This window comes from Bombus huntii, chromosome 10, assembly GCF_024542735.1.
Source record: "Bombus huntii isolate Logan2020A chromosome 10, iyBomHunt1.1, whole genome shotgun sequence".
Classification (NCBI taxonomy): Eukaryota; Metazoa; Arthropoda; class Insecta; order Hymenoptera; family Apidae; genus Bombus; species Bombus huntii.
Genome location: NC_066247.1, coordinates 5,995,583 through 6,018,189, shown reverse-complemented (window position 1 = coordinate 6,018,189; position 22,607 = coordinate 5,995,583). Strand labels below are relative to the sequence as shown.

At 42.4% G+C, this 22,607-nt stretch overlaps 1 protein-coding gene across 12 annotated transcripts in view; it reads right to left on the bottom strand.

Annotated features, from left to right (window-relative positions):
- The window catches only part of LOC126870502 (sonic hedgehog protein), a 102,682-nt gene extending 80,111 nt beyond the window's left edge, over nt 1-22,571 (bottom strand). Inside the window, exons 1-13 of one of the 12 annotated variants that reach the window (XM_050628287.1) lie at nt 19,114-22,571; nt 17,320-19,000; nt 16,795-17,237; nt 16,009-16,050; nt 15,716-15,915; nt 15,310-15,644; nt 15,053-15,197; nt 14,236-14,402; nt 12,863-14,106; nt 12,401-12,556; nt 11,783-12,137; nt 11,471-11,713; nt 1,621-4,081 (exon numbers count right to left, since the gene is read on the bottom strand). In XM_050628287.1, the coding sequence (XP_050484244.1) occupies nt 1,621-2,004 (384 nt within the window). In that variant the 5' untranslated portion in view covers nt 2,005-4,081; nt 11,471-11,713; nt 11,783-12,137; ... (8 more) ...; nt 17,320-19,000; nt 19,114-22,571. Of the gene's footprint in view, nt 1-1,620; nt 4,082-11,470; nt 11,714-11,782; nt 12,138-12,400; nt 12,557-12,862; nt 14,107-14,235; nt 14,403-15,052; nt 15,198-15,309; nt 15,916-16,008; nt 16,051-16,794; nt 17,238-17,319; nt 19,001-19,113 lie in introns of all 12 variants that reach the window. The other 11 variants (XM_050628293.1, XM_050628295.1, XM_050628296.1 and 8 more) reach the window with 11 other exon arrangements.
- Between the last annotated feature and the right edge of the window lie 36 nt (nt 22,572-22,607).

Below are 22,607 nucleotides of genomic sequence, written 5' to 3'. Positions count from 1 at the left end.
CCTACTCCTACGTGAAGCAACGCGATCGAAAGAGTATACAGCGTCGTTTTCTCGCGAGTATTCGCTATCGGCACTCGCCGAACCAAATCTACAGGTCGATAGGAACGACGATACCGACGCTTCAAACTCTTGGACGCGTCACGATTCACCGACGGGCTCCTTCAAGGACAATCTTTATCGCTGTCTGACGTACGACACATATTATCGGCGATCGCCGCGGCGAAAACGCCCTCGACCAGAAATGACGAATCTTCCGGACACGGTTATCGAGTTGTCGTAACGTTCACGGCTCGTTTCTCTCGCTAACCAAGAGAGCACGGTAGGATAAACAGTGTTTGGATTGCTATAGGTCTCGTCACTGACCTGTTCAATTTTATACGTAACTCTAATAAGAAGCGATCAACGATTTCAAGATTACTCATTTGAAGAACTGATCGCTGATGTATTTTAGTTGGTACGTATTGACAGTCTTTAGATATTGTTTCTCGCGAGAAAATAAGAAGATTCGTAGGGGTTGGTTTAGGTACTGTCTACGGATACAGTCTTTAACACAGTTTATCAATTATTCTTAACCTTTTATAGTCAGAGTCACGTTTGACATTTCATCTGAACTGAGGCTCGTACCTCTCAAGGCAATTCCAAAATCTCTTCTTTAATTTGGACGAATATAATTAATAAAATATCTATATTGGAAATTCTACTGCATTTATCAATTTATTTATAATAGAAATAAATGTTGTACGTGTTAAAACCGAGAAGAATCGAATGAATTTGGAAGAAAAGAGATGTGTTTTTAAGAATGAAACAGGAGCAGCCATGTTCACGGTTGGTGAAAAGGTAGTAGAAACAGAACGTTCGAGTACTTTAGCTTCCCTGAAAACGTTCTCCCTCGCCAATACCAATATTTGTCACAGATAAAATTATACTCAACCATATTTACATTGTTACCATCTCCCAAATGCATTCTTAAACCAAAGGGAGCTCCTAAAGTTTGTTTACCGTAGACAGTACCGATCAACCACGAGGCCGCGTGAGAACATGTTCATCCATCGCGTCTCCTGCGCTTCGTATTAAAACGCGTAACACCATCCTCTCCCAAACAGGGATTAAAAGCTATGTTATATACCGAGACATATGAAGCACTCATGACAAGCAAGCAATTAACCTTCGGATGGCGATGGCTGGGTCACTTTTGGCTCGTACAAATATTCCACGTCTTGGCTTTGCGAGCTACATTTACGTATGACTATTTTATCGAATTATATAAATCCATTTATCCATACTCCATTTATAGAAATCAAATTTTAATGCCCAATTGGATGAACTTTTGCTCGTTGTCTCCGTTTAATTGAACGTCAACTGCCATTATACGAAAGAAAAATCACTGGTATTATGCAAAATCAATGAACTCCAGTTACGTAAATAAGTTCCTCGGTAGGTTCTATAAACAGAGTTCTACGATAATCTTTTACTGTTCAACTAGATTCTATTATTGCATAAGAAGTCTTTTCATTCGGCTCTTTGCCGTAGCGTTGTAAAGTAAACATCAGACGTTCGCGATAAAAATGAGCCAGCATTCCTCAAACGAAGATTAATCAATGTTTGAGAACGTTTGTTCACCTGTGTCATCAGCCGATCGGCTCCGGTGCCCTCTTCATCCTTGAAGATGATGTCTGCGTTGTAGTTGGGCACGAGATCCCGGAACCTGGAATCGTGCCTGGACACGCGACCCTCGCTGATCCCGCTGGCCGGCAGCGTGTTCTCGCTAACGTTCGGCACATGCTGCTTGAACACCAGAGGCGTGAGTTTCCTTAGACCAGGACGTCGTCCACCGCCCCTGCCCGGTCCACAAGCCAGAACGAGGCCACCGTTGTCCAGCAGCGGTAGCCAAATGCACAGTATCAGCAGGAACACCTGGAGCAGCGAGGGTGTCGTTCCTCGCCTCCTAATCGTGCAATGATTGCTCGCCTGAAGGCCGCGACGACGATGATGATGGTGCACCATAATCACGTGGCTCTGCCTCGAGGACGACCCTGTTCGGTCACTGGTACCTCGTGCACCTCGCGGACCCTGCTGCGCTCGTGTTTGTCGAGCACGTCGACGGTACCACCGAGTCCTCGCCACCACCACCGCCGCCGGGTATCCTCCTCCTCCACGGCTGACAGAACGACGACGACGACCTAGACAACGACGACGAGGACGACGCGTTTGACGAGCTGCCGGTCCTTCTTCTCCTCCTCTTGCCACTGACCTCACTCACGCTTAACCATAACCAGGGCATCACACACCTCCCCTGCACGCACTCTTATCACCGTTGTGACCGTCGTAGCTGCGTCTAATCACCACACGCGAGAGCCAAAATAATCCACTAGGATTACGAAGGATTATTACACGTCGATGGTAATCGATCGCCGCGATAAGAAACTATAAACGAGAGCCACTGCACGAGAGCCTCCAGGGGGAGATCCTCTCTCACTGTTCGACTTCCCTTTCTCTTTTTATCCCTTCTATCGGTGGTTGTGACATTGGTTCGTGTATGCTATCGCTAGTCAACGAAGGCTCGATGTCCACCTGTGGGTGGTGCGCGTTAACTATCACGCGTCAGCGATAATGCGACGATATATTCCAAGCTTGCTTTAGTGTCAAATGTTTTCATCGTACATCAGAAATCAACAGGAGCCATTGCTATGCTGCTTAATCGGCTAACCGTAACACCACACACCCTCGTGAGAAAGAAAATTTCTCAAACTACGTTCTCCAAGATCGAACCACGCTCTCCAAGATCAAACCACGCGCAATTGAATGGAACGCGCAAAACCGACGACAAACAGAGATGAAACTTTCCTTCGATACGATAGCGGTCCGAGATGTCGAACTCTTTGCCAGTGTACCCGATCGATCTGACTCACTTGACTGAACTCGATATCCGAGTAGTCCGGAAGCTCTGTGGCGCACGTTTTCCGGACGAGTCAGTGGTGGGAAATGCGGGATGGGTTTCAGTAGGTACCCTTGCGTTGTTCCTTCGGTCTGTTCTTGGGCAGCAGGGTGCCCCTCTTCCTGCCCCCACCAAGGTGGCCAACGGCCGGCCGGGCCGCTGGCGCTGGTTGCAGCTAGCTGCTGGCCCCCGTGGGGCTCTCACGGCCTCCGATCTTCCAGGTAGTGGGGAGATGATACTGGCCCCACCACGACAGGGCCTTGTAGTGCGCGTTAGCGACGTCACTAGGCCCCAAGAGTCTCGATTGGTCGGGGCGGGGCGTGCGCGAGGTAAACGAAGACAGGTGCACCGCGCTGGACAGAGATCGAATTGATTAAACAAAGACAGGAATATATAAAAAGAGAGGGTAAGAAGGAGGAGAGAGTAAGAGAGTCTTTTCAACTTTCTCCTCGTTCGATTCGGTTTGATCGTAGCCTATCTTCTCTCTTACTTGTTCGCCTCTCTTCCTCTCGCTCTTTATTCGCCAACGTTGCTCCTTCCTCCTTCGAATCTTTCCGTTTCTTCGGCTTCTTTGCCACGCAGCCTGTCCCTCTTCCTTTTACGTACCGATCTCCTCTTTTGCCCCTCTTCGCGTTCGATTGATCCTTCCTTTTCGTCCTTTTCGTTGTCGTCGTTGTCGTCGCAACAACGTTCTACCTTGTTACTCGCCTCTCCTTCTCTCCTCCAAAAGGTTCCCTCTCTCGCCTTCTCGGAGGGGGACTTTACGCTCCAAGAAAGTACCGCGCGTTGCGCCAAGATTCTCAATGACCGTGTCTTCTCTACCCCCGAGGCGGCAGCGTGTACATCTCGAGACGTAGGGTGGGCTGTGACCTTCGCTTCTTCGTCAAGTTTCGCTCTTCTTTACAATTTTCGATGTTTCATTCTTATTTTCTTTTTTTCTTGATCTTACTTCTTCTTTCCTCATGCCGCTTGTTCCAGCTGGCTTGTACTTCGTCGCTTCGCCCGATTACCACTTTTGTCACATTCCTACGCCGTGTCGGCAGACTCCCGGGATCTTATTAAACGCGACGCTCCTCGATTCCCCGAATTCCTGGTGACGAACAACCTCTTCGATTCTTCGTCCATCTTCCGCCTGCAATCAAGCTTCTACTCGTGTGTCACGGTTATACAGATCGGATAGATCGTCGTTTCTGTTTTAATGAAGTTCTAAAACGTGTGTTGTTATTGTAGATGGAACGAATTCAAGGACGGTGTACACTTGGAACATACGATCGAACTGTGAAAGGAAGTGATCGATCTTCGGTTATAAGTGGCGCTACGGTTATCGGCTCTTCGGCACAGATAATCACGCCGCGAGCTGATCCACCTTGAATTGCGCGAGGTTATTCGCGTTTTTCTCCATTTTTCTTTTCCTTCTTTTTTCTTTCTTTTCGAGGAAAATCGTGAGGTTTGTTGATGGAGTTTGGAAAATGATCTTCGTAAAATCTTGGTCTTTTTAATGTAATGGAATGCTATTCGCGTTCTTGAAAAATTAAATGCAACTCTAGGAATTAATTTAAAGACATTTCCTGTTTCCTTTGCTTTCTTCGCACGTTATTGACCAGTGTGCTCACATATACAATAAATCGATTTATGCGATATTTATTAAAATGTACAGTAAAAATAAAGTTATCGAAATCTATTACGTATAGAGTAGCTGGTCAAGAATAATTAAAAGAAAGTGTCCTATTAAAATATAATTCGAGATATTTAAGAAGCGACACTGATTTCAATCGGTTTATATTTTGTAAAAAGAACGGGGTAATTTTAGGAAGATCGAGAGAATAATGAAGTTCACAATAACGGATATTTGTAGGCTGTGTGAGTAACCGAACATCTGTCATGCATTCGTGCGTTACACAATGTAACACTTTCTTAAGACCAACTTTTCTTTCAAGTATTTCTAAAATATGCATACTCGCCGTAGTACCGACGCACGAAATTCCAACAATCACGGCAGGTATGATTCAATGACGTCTTTGTAAAATTAATATTTTTCTTAAACGTGCTGGTATCAAATAATAACATTTTTATTAATTTATTTTGTCAACAATAACCGTCACGTGTAAAACGTTAAAATTAAAACTTCAGATTTTTGCCTTTAAGACGCGTTCTTTCTTTACTTGCGTTCATAAAATTTTACGGTTTTTTATATTATTTTATAAAAATGAAATAAATGAAATCACGATGAAGATTGCTACGAGAATAATACTATATAACAAACAATTTTTGTACAAGAACTATTTCTATTTCTAAAATGAAACTTTCTATATATTTATTCTTTAGGTATATAAATTATTACAATATGAAGGCTTCAAAATTTCGTGACTTTTAACGCGTGTACCGCGCTCGAGTCGATTCGCCTGCCGTCTCTCACCCGAGACATACACAGTGAACGTGTTAAACACCAAAAACAACGTCTCAAATGTGCATTAACATTTTAACTTCGAACAACGATATGCATCCATACGTTGACAATAATTAGAGCTTCCTACGCATACACTCGTACAGTCAGAAATCTCAAGATGATTATTGCATGTATCTGCTCCAAAATTGAAAAAGAAACGATGTACCAAACGTAAATAAAACGATAGAAACGAGTGTATATATATTCCAGAATATTTTGTCGTTACTTCATCGAGATTTAAAACGAGAAGATTATGATGTTCCGTATAAATAATTAAGGAACGAACAAAAATTTGAAGCGACAATTAATTATTATTGGTTAAAATAAATATAGGAAAATCTCCCGGCTTTCCTCGGAGTCACTGATAAATTAATCTACGTGAACTATGTAACTAGGAGAAAAATAAGAATACGTTGGCCGATTGTTAATGCGTCGATAATCACTGCTCCCAAATTGCCAACGAACAAACACTCGATTTATATCAATTGAAGAAAACAACAGCGGAAAATAGAAAACGGAGAAAGCGAAAAAAAATACCGGTGACTAAATATCGTGCAGGTATCGAATCTCGCGCTACGCAACGTGGAACAGCACGTACTATATACCTGATACGATCGCGACGATAACCGCACTCGAACGTGAAGAATTTTGTGACGAGAAACGCGAACCACGGGTGGAACGTCACCAGCCACAGCTATGAGCCAACTGATATGAAAGTCGAAGTCTAGCGAAGGACGAGGAGGAGAGGGACGAGCCACGGCCTACCAAAGTGTTCGGTTTACTGATAATAAACATCTTTTGTGAATAACTGGCCGCCCCACCAAAGTCGTTCCAGCGGCAATCTATCATTGACATACCCGAATTTACACGGTATATACAAAATCCTTGGAATCGTCAATAATAACAGGAAATTTACGCCGTCTACCAGGAAAATACTTCCCTTCCCTTCCTTTGGGAAATGAGATAGAGATAATCGAGATAGTTGTATTTGGATACGCCTGGGCTAGAACTTTTCTCTCGTGATACTTATGTAATGATTGTATTAATACTAGAAAGAGCAGATTAATGAAACTGATCTGATATCAAATTTCTCGTTTCTGCAACTACCGGATACGCAAATGTTTTTAGTAACGTTAATTTTTGTTTAGTTATTAACGATCGGTAATTTTAATGTTACATGAATCAGAGAGATTTTTTGAAGTAGCTCGAAGAAGGGATATATTTTAGTAGTACGATGATGTTTGAGTTGTTTAGTTTGGACTGGAACAGATGAGGATTTGAGGGACCTAAAAATCGCCGTTTTGGGGAAAAGTTGTGCGAGAAGAGAAAATGAAAATTTCGTAAGAATTAAATAGAAAGTAACAGCCTATTATATAGTTATAAATTAGGAAATAATTAAGTTTCTATATGAGAAATTCATTCATGTAAAACCTTACGACACCAGATAAGCGATTAAAAATTTTTCTTTCGAAAATATGTAGTTATACAACTATGATTTATTGTGAACCGATTTTGAAAAATTTGTCACAATGCGATGAATATTAAAGAATAATAGTTTCTCTGATAACGCAAGCGCCAAAAGGAATTATATTCTGTAGAACGTGTACTATTCGAAGAAGAATATGAGAGGAAATTTTCAAACAGAAAGAATCTTCTTTAGAAGTCAGCGAACGATATAGTCAATTGCTCTTAGACTTTACAGCATGTAGCTACACATGTCGGACAGAATTTTTAACATTTCTGCGTACGAGGCTTTCTATCGAATTGTACGAATTCTTCGCATTACCGATATGTTGCTCGAGCTACTGAAAATAACGATATTTACAGCTTAATTTCTCAATATGGAATGAGGATACAGATTTTGCTTCGTATAACTTTCACTCAATTTTTTTCGAAACTCGAACCACACTCAGAACTCAGAAAGAGTACGTTAAATAACTTCGAGACAATGCTATGTAAATGCCATTAAAAAATCCTTCTGTCGAAAAATCACCCTATAAACTAGAAACGTGACCAGACAACAGAATTTTCATACGGTATGCTTTCCAGAAACTAAAACATTCATAAGCATCGAGAAACAACCTGAAAAGATCCTCTAACAATAGTAACAACACCAGCAACTGTTGGAGCAAGCAAAGGCGAAGACAACAGACGGACCAGAGATTAGTGTGGCTGACCTGCGTAGATAAAGACGGTGTTCGCCAAACAAACCCCTTCGACGAACCACGTAACCAAGAACCCATCAAACTCACAAACACGCTTTCGTGTCGAAGAATCGGCAGACACGCTTGTATTAATAGGATTCGCCTGGAAAGCGTGAGAATGAATCGGCATGAATGACCTATGGAAAACCAATATATAGTCGGCGTTATGACGTGTAGGCATATGTACAACGAATCGTAGGGAGAGACACGAGGGGGTAGAATTACGGCCGAATGAAAGCATAAACGTCGCTCGTTAACGAAGCCGATGCCAGAATCGCTGAAACCCGCCGGCAATAAAAGGTAACGAGTATTCGCGATAGTTGTAAACATCCGTGGAACGCTACTCCGGAACATTTCATAATCCTGTTACGAGGCACTTTGACTTTTGTGGCGGCTACAGTGGCGGAAATAAAAGTGCGCTATCAAGACGCGAGTAACACCAACGCTCTGTTGCCGCGCATTCCAAAGACGCGTTGTATTTGAATTTCGCGGCATTATTTCGTTCCGCGGTCACTATTGAACGCTAGTTGAACGCTAGATAAGAGAACGAATTGTTCCTTTATCGGGACTATTCTGTCTGGAAGAGGGCTTAACCTTTGGTTTACAAAATTTTAAATTAAATTAGAAGACGCCTTACATTCGAATTTCACGGGATTATTTCGATCCACGATTACTATGCAATTGTATGCCAGACGAGATAAAATCATTGTTTGAAATCTCTTTCTCGATATTGGAACTAACCCTCAGTTTGCATCATTGGGTTGTGGCCAATCTGCAAGAATTTCAATTAAGTTAGAAAACGTTTCGTTATAATGCACTACGTTTGAAATTCGCGGGATAATTTCGATCCGCCATTACCATCGAACGCTAAATGCAATTATTTGAATTACTGTTTGGATAATTTCTTATTTGAAATCCCCTTTCGTATATGGAGTTAACCATCAGTTAGCAATCATTGGGTTACGCAAAAGATGGTGATTTAAATTATTACGCGGATCGCTTTTTCAATTGAAATTTCCTTTTTGATCGTTGGGTCATAGGTAATTTATAAGAATCGACATTAAGTTAGGAAACTCTATTTCACTTTAATGTCTCGAATTTCAAGTTTGCAGAATAATTGTCATATACTAAACTACTAAGCCATTAGTCTATTCGAGCTATTTTCTCAATTGTAAACTCTCTCTTGACATGGCTAAAATTACTTTAAGCCAATAAGGATCGACATTGCGTTTCGTGTACAACAATTGTTCAATGAATGAACATAGTGTCTAACAAAATCTAGAAGAAACCAAACATCAAAAAGTAACCGCAACTGAATCCACAAACTCCACGATCATCCTCAATGAAACAAAAGAAGAAAGACAAGAGGAAAAAAAAAAAAAAATTCCATGTGACGACACCATCGCGGGCTATCCGGGTCCCGGGTGTCCCTTTTACAAAGTAACACGATCCACGGAGGAAGCTGCGCCAGCTCGAAGAAGGTAACACCGGTTCGGACCTCTGTCCGTAGTGGCCCTTTCGCGTAATGGACGGCTCAAATATTTATCATCGGCCGCGTAATTTAAGGTGCGTTTAGCAAACGGAAGACGACGCGAAGGGAAAACAAACAAGTCTCAGGGGCGGTGTAAGGATCGGCAGCGAGGTGGAGAATGGGTACGTAAAAGGGTAGGGCGGGCGAGTTAAAGGGTGATCCAAGGAGGTGGAGGTGGAGGAGGAGGATGAAGACAGAGGAAAGGAGGTAGTGGTAGGATAAGGTCTACAAGAGGAGAGGGGGCCAGCAAGGTAGAGAGAGAAAGAGAGCGAGAGTAGAAACGACAGTGTAAGAGCAAGACGAAGGGGAAAACGACAGAGGTAGAAAGAGTAGCTCAAAGGGACCGCCGCGGGCCCCAGAGGGCTCTGTGAGAAGGCACAAACCCCAATAATAGCACCAGAATTTATATACCTGCACGAACTCGGTGGAACGGTCCCGGGGCTGCGGGTCCACGGACCCAGGGACGGCTTGTTGCAATAGCCGAACAGAGGGCCCATTCTTCCACGATTCATTTCCTTCTTCGACCGCGTTTAACCTCGATTTACTCCCTCTCTGTTAGCTCAAACGGTTTACCAACAGCATGGATCGATTTCCCATTCACGCGCGGTCACTGAACTATTTGACACCTAAGCGTGGCGCGTGATCTTCGTGAATGTAACTTGTAACAAGTTGGAGAACCTTGATCGAAGATGACGAACATAATGAATCTCGGTTGGGGACTTAAGCTCGGATAACCGAAACCTCCAAGGTAGAGGCGAGGTAGATCGACCGATCACGACAAGGAACTTCACGTGTATACACCTTAGGACTGACCGGCCCTGGACCCCATCAGCGGCGGTCTAGCATCCTCTACAGAGGGAAGAAGAGCCCGGCAAGGGGCTCACGGTGCGAGCAAGAGGAACGAACTTAGATGGATGAAGAAGGATGGTGAATGTGTAAGCAGAAGAGAGATGGGATGAGAGTAGAAGCAGCAATTCGTGGCGGGCTGGAGAGCGAACCATCCATCACCGAGGGCTCAAAGCCGTATCTTCTGGTGACCGGTGCCCGCCGTGACCGGTGCTGGATGCCAAAGCACGGCCAAATATTGTGAAAGGTCCAGAAAAGGCAGGAACGTGAAATAAATTTGCTCTGCCAGCAGGGTAAGGAACGAGGAGAGTCGAGGTAGCGAGATAAATAAGGATGGAAAGCGGCGAAGAGGGGCGACGAGATGGAAGGAGGGAGAAAGGTAGAAGGATGATACTCTTCTGGGTAGCTCGAAAGGTTGCGCCTTGTACTTGTGCGTGTCGAGATGGAGAGAGGAAGAAGGCTCTTTAACCACTGTCGGCTCTTTGAACCTTCTTCGTCTCTTTCTTTCTTCAACCATCTCTTCGTTCTTCCTTTGACAAGCTCGACTACATTTCTCCTTTCCACGAGTTCCACGCTTCTTCCTCGTGTGCACACGCACACGTACAGACGGGAAACTGGCCGAGCGGATCCAGGAACACAGAACAGCGCCATTTACATTTTACACGCGAAAATACGCTTTACGGGCCGGGGCCAATCATCGCGCCCCATCCTGACAGTTTATCCGCGTCACGCGCGCACGCTGCCCTCGCGATCCAGACGAACAAGAGCTCGTACCGTGCGAATCGCCACGGGGAACGCATCTGTTCGCGCGTTTCGATGATAGATCGCGGCTCGATCGAATATATTGTTCATTCTTAGCTTGTTAAGAAATTGAAAGGATGCTGCAACAAGAAGGCACCTTCACTTTCCTATGATTAGAATAAATTAATAAAAAACAGCTAAAACATTAACCGAAATTAAATCACTTTTACAAACGTGTTATAAGTTCATAGTCGACTAATCTTCGTAACGACAGACTTTTACACTATATTTTTAATATAAAAACCTATACCTTTCTTTCTGCTCCGATAGATACAATCTAAATATTGAAGCTGCATCATTGTTTTTTCGAAATAGATTTGTTCCGAATTTATAGGTTTTTATGGATATTGTGATGGGAAGAAGGTAATGTGTGGAATGTGAAAGGTGAACGAAAGGGAATGCGTATGCGTGGAATTGTGTTAATGACAAGGAAATCTCAGATGATGTATACTGATGGAATGGGACAAGATGGAAAAATTGCAGCCTGATTGTGGAAAGTTAAATCAAAATATGAAATAGTAATAGTACGTTAGAATGATGAGTAATAATATTGAATTACTATTTGTTTACTCTTGGTTTGTATTATAGGTGAATATGATAATTGGAATATGACTATAAATGAAAGATAAATTATGAATGAAACAAAATGTAATAAAACAAAGAGAAAAAGAATTTGAGTATTAGAAAAATAACTGGATATTCCTTACTTGCACACAAATAGAAGTGAAGATTTTCCATTTGGTTCAAATACAATATTCAATTTGAAAAAAATATTAACATAACATGAAACTCTATGCCTTATGTCCAATAAGTATTAAGTTATTGAATCTAATTTCTTCGCCAGTGGAATAGATGTTGTTTAGCAGAATCTTTCTTAATGGTTTTATTATTTCCTCGTATCTTCCATACGATTGTTCTCTCCTAAATACATTACATCTGTTCACAATAATCTACAAATAGAGAATTCACTCAGAACCAAAAAAAAACTAAATTCTAACCAGTAAGAAAATAATACATACATGGCCAACGAAGAATCCAAAAGCCATTTATAAAATCAAATCGATTCGGTGTACCGCCTACGGATCAATTTTGCACGTATACTCCCGTTTCGCTACTTTGTCGAAGGGATATCGCGTAGATAAAGGGACAGAGCAAAACGCGATCTTTCATCCTCGGAATCACATTTTACGATCCCTGCGCCTTCTCGTTCCTCTTTCGGCCTATTGATGCTTGTTAACGTAGCAGCACCTTGGCCATGCTCTCGAGCCCATAATCTCCGCGAACGCCACGGATCCTCTCTCGTCGCTGGATTAATAATCCGAGAAGTTCCGAGGGGAGTGAAAAAGCAAGACGGCGCAGAGCTTGGATCGGAACCTAAGGAGAGACATAGGAGACATAAAAAGACAAACAGAGATAAAAAACTGGCAGAGGGAGCCGTGCTCCCTCACGGAAAAGTAAAAAGACAGAGGCAGGTTACAGAGACAAGAAAGAGACAACTAGCAAGAAGGATAAAAGAGGAAAGAAAGGTGGAAGGGTACAGAGATCGTAGCTCGTAAGTTAGCACGTGGTCGAGTCGAGCCGTGCGAAGGAAACCGAGAAGCGGGAAAGGAGAGGTGGAACGAGTCGAGTGGGCTTACCACCTCATCTCCTTTCTTTGCCCACTGACGTAGATAAAATTCTACATGGCTCTTGTGAACGTGACACGAGGAACCGTTTCTCGCGACGAATAGCAATAATGGAGACGCATGGCCCCTTTCAAGCGTAGCTCTTTTACGTAGATCACCACATTAGACCTGAAAAATATTCCACGGAAGAAGTGAAACATGAAAAACAACAAAAGGGCTACCGAATGGGAACCCTTTTCTACTAATAGAAAACAGATTCGATAAATCCTTTGAGAGTCAACTTCTATTGACGCGACACAATGGAAAAGTATACAATAACTCCATGATCGTATACAAATTGGCCCGGCCGTTTGGATTCCCAGGCTGACTGTCCCGTTTCATGGTTGGTAACGAGGAGGCCACCTAATTAGAATTCCATTTCGCGGTCCTGTCGGCGGCAATATCGCGCGATCTACACGATCCTTCGTTACTTACGCCACTGTCAGCACCTCCACCCTCCTTCAGTGTTCGTCTTCGGGGCCACCTCATCTTCGCGGCCCGGACGGAGCCAAGAGACAGCGTGGACCATGTGTAGCAGCGTCGCAGTCGAAGGAGAAGGTGGGGGCGAACCCCGCGATCCGCCAGGAGAGAAAGGACGACGAGCACGTAGCCGTGTCTCGGAGCAGCGAAGAGCAGCAGTCGGCTGGGAAGGAGAGCGAAGTTGAGCAAGAAGTTCTCGCAGTGGAACAAGCAAGAATTCCATGGTGGAAAGAGAGGAGAGACGTGCAAGCAGCGAGAAAACGAGAAAAACGCGGTGAATCCGTAGAAAAAGAGAAAAAAGAGTGCGCACAAGAAACAAAAGAAGAAAAAAAAAGAGGGACGACGCGAGGAGTAAGAAAAAAAATGGAATGCGGGAAAGACAGAGAAGGAGGAAGGTGAAACCGAGAGAGAGGAGCGAGAAAAAGGACGCGACGAGAGCGTAACGGAGAGGGAAGAGCCAGTAAGGAAGAATAGGAAGAGCGAAGAAGCGAACGTAAGACCACACAGGACGCGGCACGCGCGCGCTCTACCGGGTGGGCCAGCACACGTCGGCTTCGGGCGTCCTCGTGCTAAATCGGCCCAGCTCGTGCGTCCTCGGCTGGGCCCGGTGGTCGAGTCCAGCCGAGGCCACACAGATCGCGCACGCGCGAACGCTTCCTGGGTGGCATTCGCCTGCCGGCCGGCAGGCCGAGCATAAGGTACTTCTTCTCTCCGTTCCACTGTGGGCCGTACAACCTGTTAGTGTCGTGCCATCCACGCATTATGCCCCTCGTTCTTTCCTCGTCTTTCACGGCTACTCTGTCGCTACCTGTCTCACTTTCTCTATCTCCTTTACGCTACTCGGTCTTTCTCTTCCCTGCCAACGAGAGAGGCCTCGAGGCTCCTCCTGCCTCGGGTACCTCCGGCATCACGAGCTTCTAATAAGATTCCAATTTGTCAATTAGGGGGAGGACGGGATCCGGGCGCATCTTCTCTTCTTCTCCTTCACCGCCACCTTCTCCCTGTCGTCTCTTTCTCTCCGCGTTAGCACCTGCCTCGCATTAACGACGTGCAACTGCGACACTTGAGTGGCTGCCGTACGCGACGTAATCTCTGGCCGATCTTCCTGCGCGATTTAAACCAGCACCGTTCCGCGCTTCGAGATAGATACTCTCCATACACCGCTGCCATTTTTTTCTTTCCTCCTTTTTCTATTGTTTCTAAGAATGTTTCAAATTGTTTAAGACCAATTACTTTAAGATTGTTTTTAAAAAGGAACCTTATTCGTATTTTATCTTATGTTTGTCTAGTTTTCTTTTATTAACAATAAGGAGACAAACGTTTCTCACCAATATGACGAGCCGTGTAGCGCATCATTCCGCGCGTCAGTTTCATCAGCGCGATTACATCGCGTGTACGAAGTTCTTACGCACACGTCAACGTAATGAGCTTCGCCGCTACGAGCTGCATTCTCGTGACGCGAGCCACCCGCTGGGTCTTCTCGCTCGAGATCGTGCTGGAAACCGAGAACGATTTCGGAGAAAATAATCGTCAGATTTCTCAGTAACATTCCCCTCGTAATTCGAAGATCTTCGAACTTTGTGACTCGGTACTTCTTTACGTTATTGAAATTTAAAGGCATGTTCTAGATTCAGGCATCGAAATGGTACTTTTTGATAATTAAACATTCACAAATTACATATTACCAGTGTCGATAACTGTTTCTTAGCATAGCAGTAGCAAGTCTAGTGAAAAAATAAAACAGACGAAACAGAATAGCAACAACATAAGACAACAAACAATATCTATCTATATATATTATAGTATATATAGATGACTATAATCAAGCTATGATGACATATGATCATGATCCCAATCCAGCAAGTCTCCACTAATCTCATCTCCACAAATCTCAAAAACGGAAAATCTAAAACCCATCAACCCGACGATTTTACTATCTCTCTTGTTAAATATCAGCCTTACTATCTCCTATCTCACAATTGTCCGCTTCCCTTCTATTTTATCGGTGATCTTATTTGCTCGAGAGTTTCGAGCTTCTGAAAACCGAGTGTTATAATACATGTCCAAACCGTTTACCTATATGTAGATGGCAAGGGCGCGTAGGTAACGATAACGGATCCTATTTCGAGATTCGAAGAGACTCACATCGGAGTGATCCACGTAGCGGAGGCATTTGTCCTGGCAGGACCGTAGCCGTGGGGCCGGGCGCCCGATGTATAGCAGCTCCCACGTATGTTCGGTGACGCGGATGCCCCTCCCGGTCCACAAGGCGGACTATAAAATTTCATTTCTGCCGGGCGAATGTCTTCGAATTAGCAATAAAGCAGTGATTCTCTTCCCCTCGCGACGGACAACGAGGCCGTGCCGCGGCGTTGGCTTCTTCTCGTTTTTTGTTTACTCACCAGCGAACTGGTTTTGCGGTATACACGCTCGGTTCCTACCCCCTCGCCCCGGCCTCGCTGCTTGGTCCACCTCTTCAGCGTCCTCATCCTCGTCCCCTGGGCCGTCTGACGAAGCAGGGAGGAGGGTACGGCTATTTCGGGGTACGCAAATACGCGGAGTGCGTGTGCGAGGGATGCTCACCGGTGAGCACCCACGGTGAGAACCCAGCAGCACTGTCATCGACAAAAATCATTTGCAAAGACGTCCACATCCGAGAACCGGGTGGATTTTTGCCGATAGAGGAGCTGGCGTGTGGAGTCCCGCATCCAGTCCTACGTGGAGAACGTCCAGCGATCTTTAAGGACACGTAGAAACATATGGTTGAAAGTCCAATTCGCGACGAAGCCCGTCGCACGCCAACCTTACCGACTCCCTCTGGATTCTTCCCGGAGGGAATATAGGCGGCACAACTGTTTTAAAAGCACGCGTACGTGTGCGTGTATCCGTGAGGTATTGTGTCGCGGTATGGTGTTCGCGGGTACCGGACTCCTCGACGATGTGAACGTGACTTACGTCTTGCTCGCTGAAACACACGTTTCTGACAGGATCAAGGAAACTTCTGATAACTAGAAGTGGGAATGAAAATTACTTTGGAGTATATTGAACGCTTTAAAAAGGACGAATATAAATTTGGTGAACGTGGCTTATGTCTTACTCACTGGAGTACGCTTCTTTGACAGCACGAAGGGAATTGCAGGTATCTGGAAATAGGAAGGAGAATTAGTTTAGAATATACAGGATGTTTTCAAAAAAATGTACAAAGATTTGGATATCAGATTTATATGTCGAGAAATAATACAATACAAAAAAATAGAATAGAATAGAAATAATCTACAATACAAAAGCAGGTGTTACAAATATCCTTCTTTTATTCCTTGTACTTCAAAGCAACTTGTACTAAATTCAAAATTTCTCTTCGACTCGACAAATTACGCGATTCTGGTCGCAACCAGGTACCCAGAGACACGTGCAATGCAGTCAAGTTGCACTTTACATAGTTGCAGATCCTTATGCACATTATACGCATTATATACTATATGATCTAGGTCCGTGTGCGCAGAGACAAAGGAATGCTTCCTCCCTCCGTCCTCCGGCGTCCTTCCACCTACCGATCTACCTCGGTACCCCGTTCGAAGGGGGTACAAGGAGCTACGAAGGACGACGCGAGGCAAGGCAAGGGAGACACGGTAGAAGAAGAAGGGTATGGGAGGAGAAGAGGCACGCGGGAAGAAAGAAGAATAAGAGGAGCGAACCAGAGGAGGAATAGGCCATTCCACTTATACGCTGCTCGGATTCAATTAACTCTCCACCTTCTTCCCTCCTTCTTCATCTCATCGCGCTGCCCGGCGTGCCTCTGCGCCCTGCCTTATACAGGGTGTTCGTCTGCACGCGCACGTATCACCGTGACCCTTGTCAAAAATGTTCATTGCACAACCTGGACACACCTTTGTCTCATCCGAAGTGTTCCGGTGACATCGTTGACGAAACTTCGTGTCCTGAACTTGACGAGGAGAATGCTGCGAATGTTTGATGAAGGGATGCAGGAACTTTCTGGAAACTGGTTAACGACGTGGAATGTTAGTAGTATTTTAGATTTCCAAGGATATGTATTTCTTTAGAGACTTTAGTAGCTTTTAATTGTTAATACCTGTATCCTTTGAAGTAATGAAATTTTTGGAATATGTGATTACATATTTGAAAGTATAAGTTTATTTTATATAATATATTTATATATGTAAGGGAATAGTGAAAAAGGTAGAATTTGTGCACTTTTTACAGAATACTTCAAAGCAAATTACAAGTTGAATATTTAATTGTTCCTCGTAGATTTGAACAAGTAATTTTCTGAAGAAATCATATAAGAATTGGCAGCTACTTGCTTTCAATCCTATAAAAATTAATGAATATAGCATGATATTAAAAAGGTCAATATTTTCTTATCAATATAAGTGTCAACGTATAATAGTCACCTTAACTTCAATGATGCGATCCCAATTAATTTTTCATGCATAATACGAGTAATTTTCCTATGTATTGATAGCAATAATAGCTAATAATACTCGCTATAATCAATAATATTTCCTGACGAAGGTTTCACGGAAGTATGAGCAGAGCGATCGCCACTCGACAAGAGCAAGGATGAAGACTCAGGATACGGTAGTGCGACGTCAACGGTCAGAGAAATGGATATTCCCGACAATGAATCGGTGTTGAATTTCTGAACGTCGTTTAACTGGACGTTATCCTTTCGCATAATCAAGCGCGTGCATGTCGTTGGCGATACCGATACGCACGCTGACCGATTATCGTGCTATAAAGCACGCAGTTCAGACGCCTAGTTTGACTTACGATCGTAATAATAATAATGAGCTGCTTTATTGCCACTATATAACATCCAACCGTCACGACGACAAGTTGTTGTCAATTCTGATGTCATTGCATGGCGGGTAACCATGCATGAGATAAAGAGACTGTTATTTAAAATGTCCCAGCTGCCTATCACGATACAGCCACACATTAAACGAGTAATTAATGTATTAAGAATCAAACAGTTGCTGCTGTGTGATCGAGTTCTATGGATGTGTTTCATGTATCTTATCTTAATTGTTTCAATGAAATAATGTGTTAAAGACGTTTTCTTTAAATACAATTTGTTCCTTATCTTTATTAGTTTCGTGTGTATCTATTCATTCATCATTGTTTAAGTAATGTAAAATTTATCAATTGTTTTGTTTTCTTTTGGCTTGTTTCACATTCTTCCTTTCTATAGGATAAAGCGTGTAGATTTGTTGGAAACTAGGAATGGAGATTCGCTAAAAAAAATTGTAAATGGCATACAAAAAGGCTTATGTATTCAGTAAAAATTAAATTTTTTGTCGATTCATTCCTGAAAAGAACCCTGTGGGAAAATTATGCCGGGGGACAGACGAGCTTCGATCATTCGCGATGATCCAAAACCTCGTGGGCTTAAACATCATCCTCTCCTCGTGTGTTCGTTTGGCTTGAAATCACTTGTCCCGTGCTTCGTGAAGATTCACCCTAAGGGTCGATTCACAGTCTCTCTGTAACATCTTGTTAGAGCTTCCTCGTTCAATCTTGTACAACGTATAAACCTAAATGTACTCCAATCAACACATTTAAATAGCATTTTACCTTACAAAGAAACCTGATACAAACGAATCTGCAACTTGTTTCAAATAAATTATTTTATACATATACACGTGTTTCAACACGTTTGACGTAATCTCGATCCATCGATCTAGTTCGTTCTTGCAAGCAACGCGATCGAGGCCCAGGTTCCTTATCGTAATCACTTCTTTTTTCTTCGTTCTGCAGCGAAGAATCACGTTACGTTCGACCAACCCGGTGCATCGATGCCGCTTTATCGGCGAGGAATAACGCAGTAGTCGATCCTTGCTTAATAAACAGAAGAAGTGAACGCATTCGAGGGTGCAGCTATCGCTTGCTGCCACTAATATATCATATGTACCCATAAATGTTCGCGCGGCTCGGAACACTGAATAATGCTATATCCAATTTCCTTTACAGGGCATTTGAGTTAATGGAACGATAAATTCCCAGGACGAATGCCTGAAATTCTATTACCTTCGGATACCTTGTCAGTCTTCGACGCAAACACTCCTCCGAAACCTGTACATATATATCCGTGTAAAAGTACTTGTACGTGCATTTAGATTCTTTAGAGTGCATTTAGGTTCTTAGTTCTTCGTTAAGCGGATCAGAAGATTTCGTATATACGTTACCAGGCCAAACCAGGTGTCTCTATGAAATCATAAATTCGACGATTGTCGGCGGCATCGGAGGCAGGAGTCTCTCTGTGGCGGTCTTGTCGCGCTTGTCGGGAGATGAGAACGGTGCCTTAAGGCTCGCAACCTCTCCTCGAGACGAGATCTCTCTCCTCTCTCTCTCTTTGGTTTCCCACGAGAACCACCGCCGCCGCCGCCTTCTGGAATGTCGCTCTCCCCTTCTCCTTCTGTTCTGCTCCTCCACCGTCTCCTCCTCCTTCACCTCCTCCGATACGACCGCCACCACCTCCTCCTCTTACGTTGCCCCAACGTTCCTCCTCGAGCCACCATGTCCTCTCTCTCCTTCTATCGTGTCGCTTACAACCCCGGCTCTTCCCATTCTATCTCTTTTACTTCTCTCTTCCTCCTCGTCTTTCCTTCCTTTCTCCCTTTTCGACTCTCCCTCGCTCTCGATTCCCTCTCGAGATTTAACGGGGTGCATCGTGGTACACGCTATATCTGCCGATGCGACTTGTGATTAGGAGTGCATATGGGAAAAGAAGAACCTGCGAAGTTAAGGGGCCGTGTTTAAAATATTGGCGCGTTGATCGTGGTCTAAGCATTGTAGTCGTTCCTCCTCTGTTTCTTTTTTTTCCGCCGCTGATCCCTCACCAGGCATGGGAATTGCTAAAACAAACTATCGTTGCAACACTCGGTTTAGTTTGAAAATTTGGTTTATTTCGTTTATTTGCTAACACGGAAGAATTATTCTAAATGCATATACAGTTTGAATTCTGTGTTTCTCCATTAGAAATGAAAATTTAGGATATTAAATAAATACTAAAAATAAATAATAATAATTGAGAAAATTGATAGAAAGAAGCAATAGAAGGGAAAGCGTTGTAATTGAACCGATAATTCCGAAAGTGTGACTCCAGTAAATGTCATGGTCGATGTTAGATTTCATTTATCCCTTCCATTCCTCTCCACTTCGCCAAATTTATTGATCCATAAACAAGAAACTACGCGTGAATCGCGGGAGAGTTAAACGTTGAGTAAGATACGCACAATGGTTTACGACCGTGAATTCTTTATAGCTCGCTGATTATATAACTTTACGCGATAAAGACCTTTTGGTCCATTGTGACATTATCTTGTTACTATCATTCATCTATAAACGTTCGTGCTTGCTGTGTTGCCGTGTATTTATTGCACTAGGTGCAACATTAGGATTCCCCGTAGCAGGTTTATACCATGTGAATCTACTGACCAAGAGCTTCAATTCTTAAAACCTTTCATTCTCCTTTCATCTCTCAATGAAACATACACACACAAGTATATAAGTATATAAGTTTATGTGATAAATTCAATATGAGAGTTAAATACTTACTGATCATATTAATTAGATATTATAACTTAGATATATATAATTATAAAAGTATATTTATAAAAGCATCTCTATAAAAGCATAAAAATATATTTATTAGTAAAGTACGTTAAGATAAGTTCGCCAAAGCTTAAAAAATGTTAACAACAATTTTATATGTATTTCTTATCTACTTTTCAAGGCGAATATTTATTAATAATCATGAACAAAATAAATATGGTGAAGGAAACAGTAAAAAATAATTAATATATTAAATAATAAATTATACCTATAATAAATCTAACAATAAACTAAATAATAAGAAAATATTCCTAACTCATATAAAGAAAGATGGAAAGATCTAAATTAATAAAAGTATTATTAGTGTATGTTAAAATGTAACAAGAATGATGCGTCATCGATGCGACCATCGCGATTCCATTTAACAAAGAACAATGTAACCACTTAACCTGTTTTTTGGCTTCGGGTTCTCTTTTCCCTTCAAAGTGTTAAATTTGTATTTAATTAATTCCCAGCAAATTGGTACCACGAACAATGTTTCATTTTACGCTCCGTTGGCTTACCACTTCGGCAGGATGTTTTGCGTGATACCAATCTTCTCCTTTTGCTTTGTAATTTCATCGTTGTTTGACGCCATTGAGATCGAATCGATATTGATGGAAACAATCGGCCATCCATGGTGGATTATTCTTTTAAAAGCAACAATTTCGATCTAATTGATGTTTATGCCTAACCTCGAAAAATATTGTTCAAGGCAGCGTCTGCAATATCCCCATTGTGTTTCGGTATTCTTTCTCGAACTGGCGCAGAATGTCTCTTATTACACGTTTCGCTAATAATAATGGTGGTTTACACTTTGCTACCCATGTTTGTACCACACACCCGTAATAAGATGGTCGCCCGTTGCTGATTGCACGAAGGTGTGCGTCGATTACGTGCACAACGGGTGACACCTTTCGAAGTTTACGATTTAAAATCCCCGCGACTTCTGGCTGACTGTAAAAAATATATGGTTCAGAATATTCCATTAGGTTAATCTAAAATTGAATATAATCAAGCTTTTTCAGGCTTTCTAAATAATTTTTAATATTAGGAAATTTATATTGCTTTAGAGACAAAATTCAAAACTTTGGAAATCGGTACTTTTATTACATTTTTATTAAACAGTCGCAGATCTTAAAAATCCTTTTCGTAAGTAACTTATGTCGTTAAAAATGCGTGTTGTATCTTTATTCTTTAATAACTTTTTATCGATATAATGAATACACGCCATTAATAGTCATTAGCAAAACGATAATCTACGATTCCATAATTAATAGATTTAAAAATCTCCTCCATAAGGAGCGTTCTGGACTATACTAAGGAAAAATGTGATGTACCGTTTACCTTAAAGTGTGTCACCCGATGTGTAGTGTGTTGTCCGAGTTAGCCCAGACGTAATACGAGATTGACCATATGAGGTGGCCACTTATGATGCCGGATATATACCATGTCCACTAACACCGACCAGAAAGCACTAACACACGATCCTCGCTGCCATCGCTATCACGGCTTATCAAATTTAAGCCTAACGAGAGCGAGAAAACAGGTAGGCCAACGCCTGCTTCTTTTTCTCATCTTCTCCTTTCTCTTATTTGTCTTTGACACTATGGTCGATCTAGTCTAACAACTAATGACCAACGATCAGTGATGTGACAGATCGATTACTTCAATGGTGATGTTAACATAATCGATAAAAATGTTTTTATCTTTATTTCAAGATGAATGATGTGAATTTTTGATGTATTGTTACATTAGTAGCTCCTAATTCCTGTTAGTACTTGTAAAATTCTTATTTTTGTTTTCATTCTGATATACTTATATTATCTAAAATCGATGATTGTATCGATAGTGAAATTTAAATTGACAATTAAAAAGAAATGAGAACTACTGAAACAGTTTTACCCCGTGAGGCATAATATGGAAGAAATCCGCAAATCGTATTACAGGTCTGGTCGATAATGTAGAATACACATCACCATAGAGTGGTAAGAATTCTCTTGTAAATATCGACCGCTGAAATAGGTGGACCTGTCTTAAAATTAACTTAATAAATCATTAATTAACATGCATTATTTATGTATAA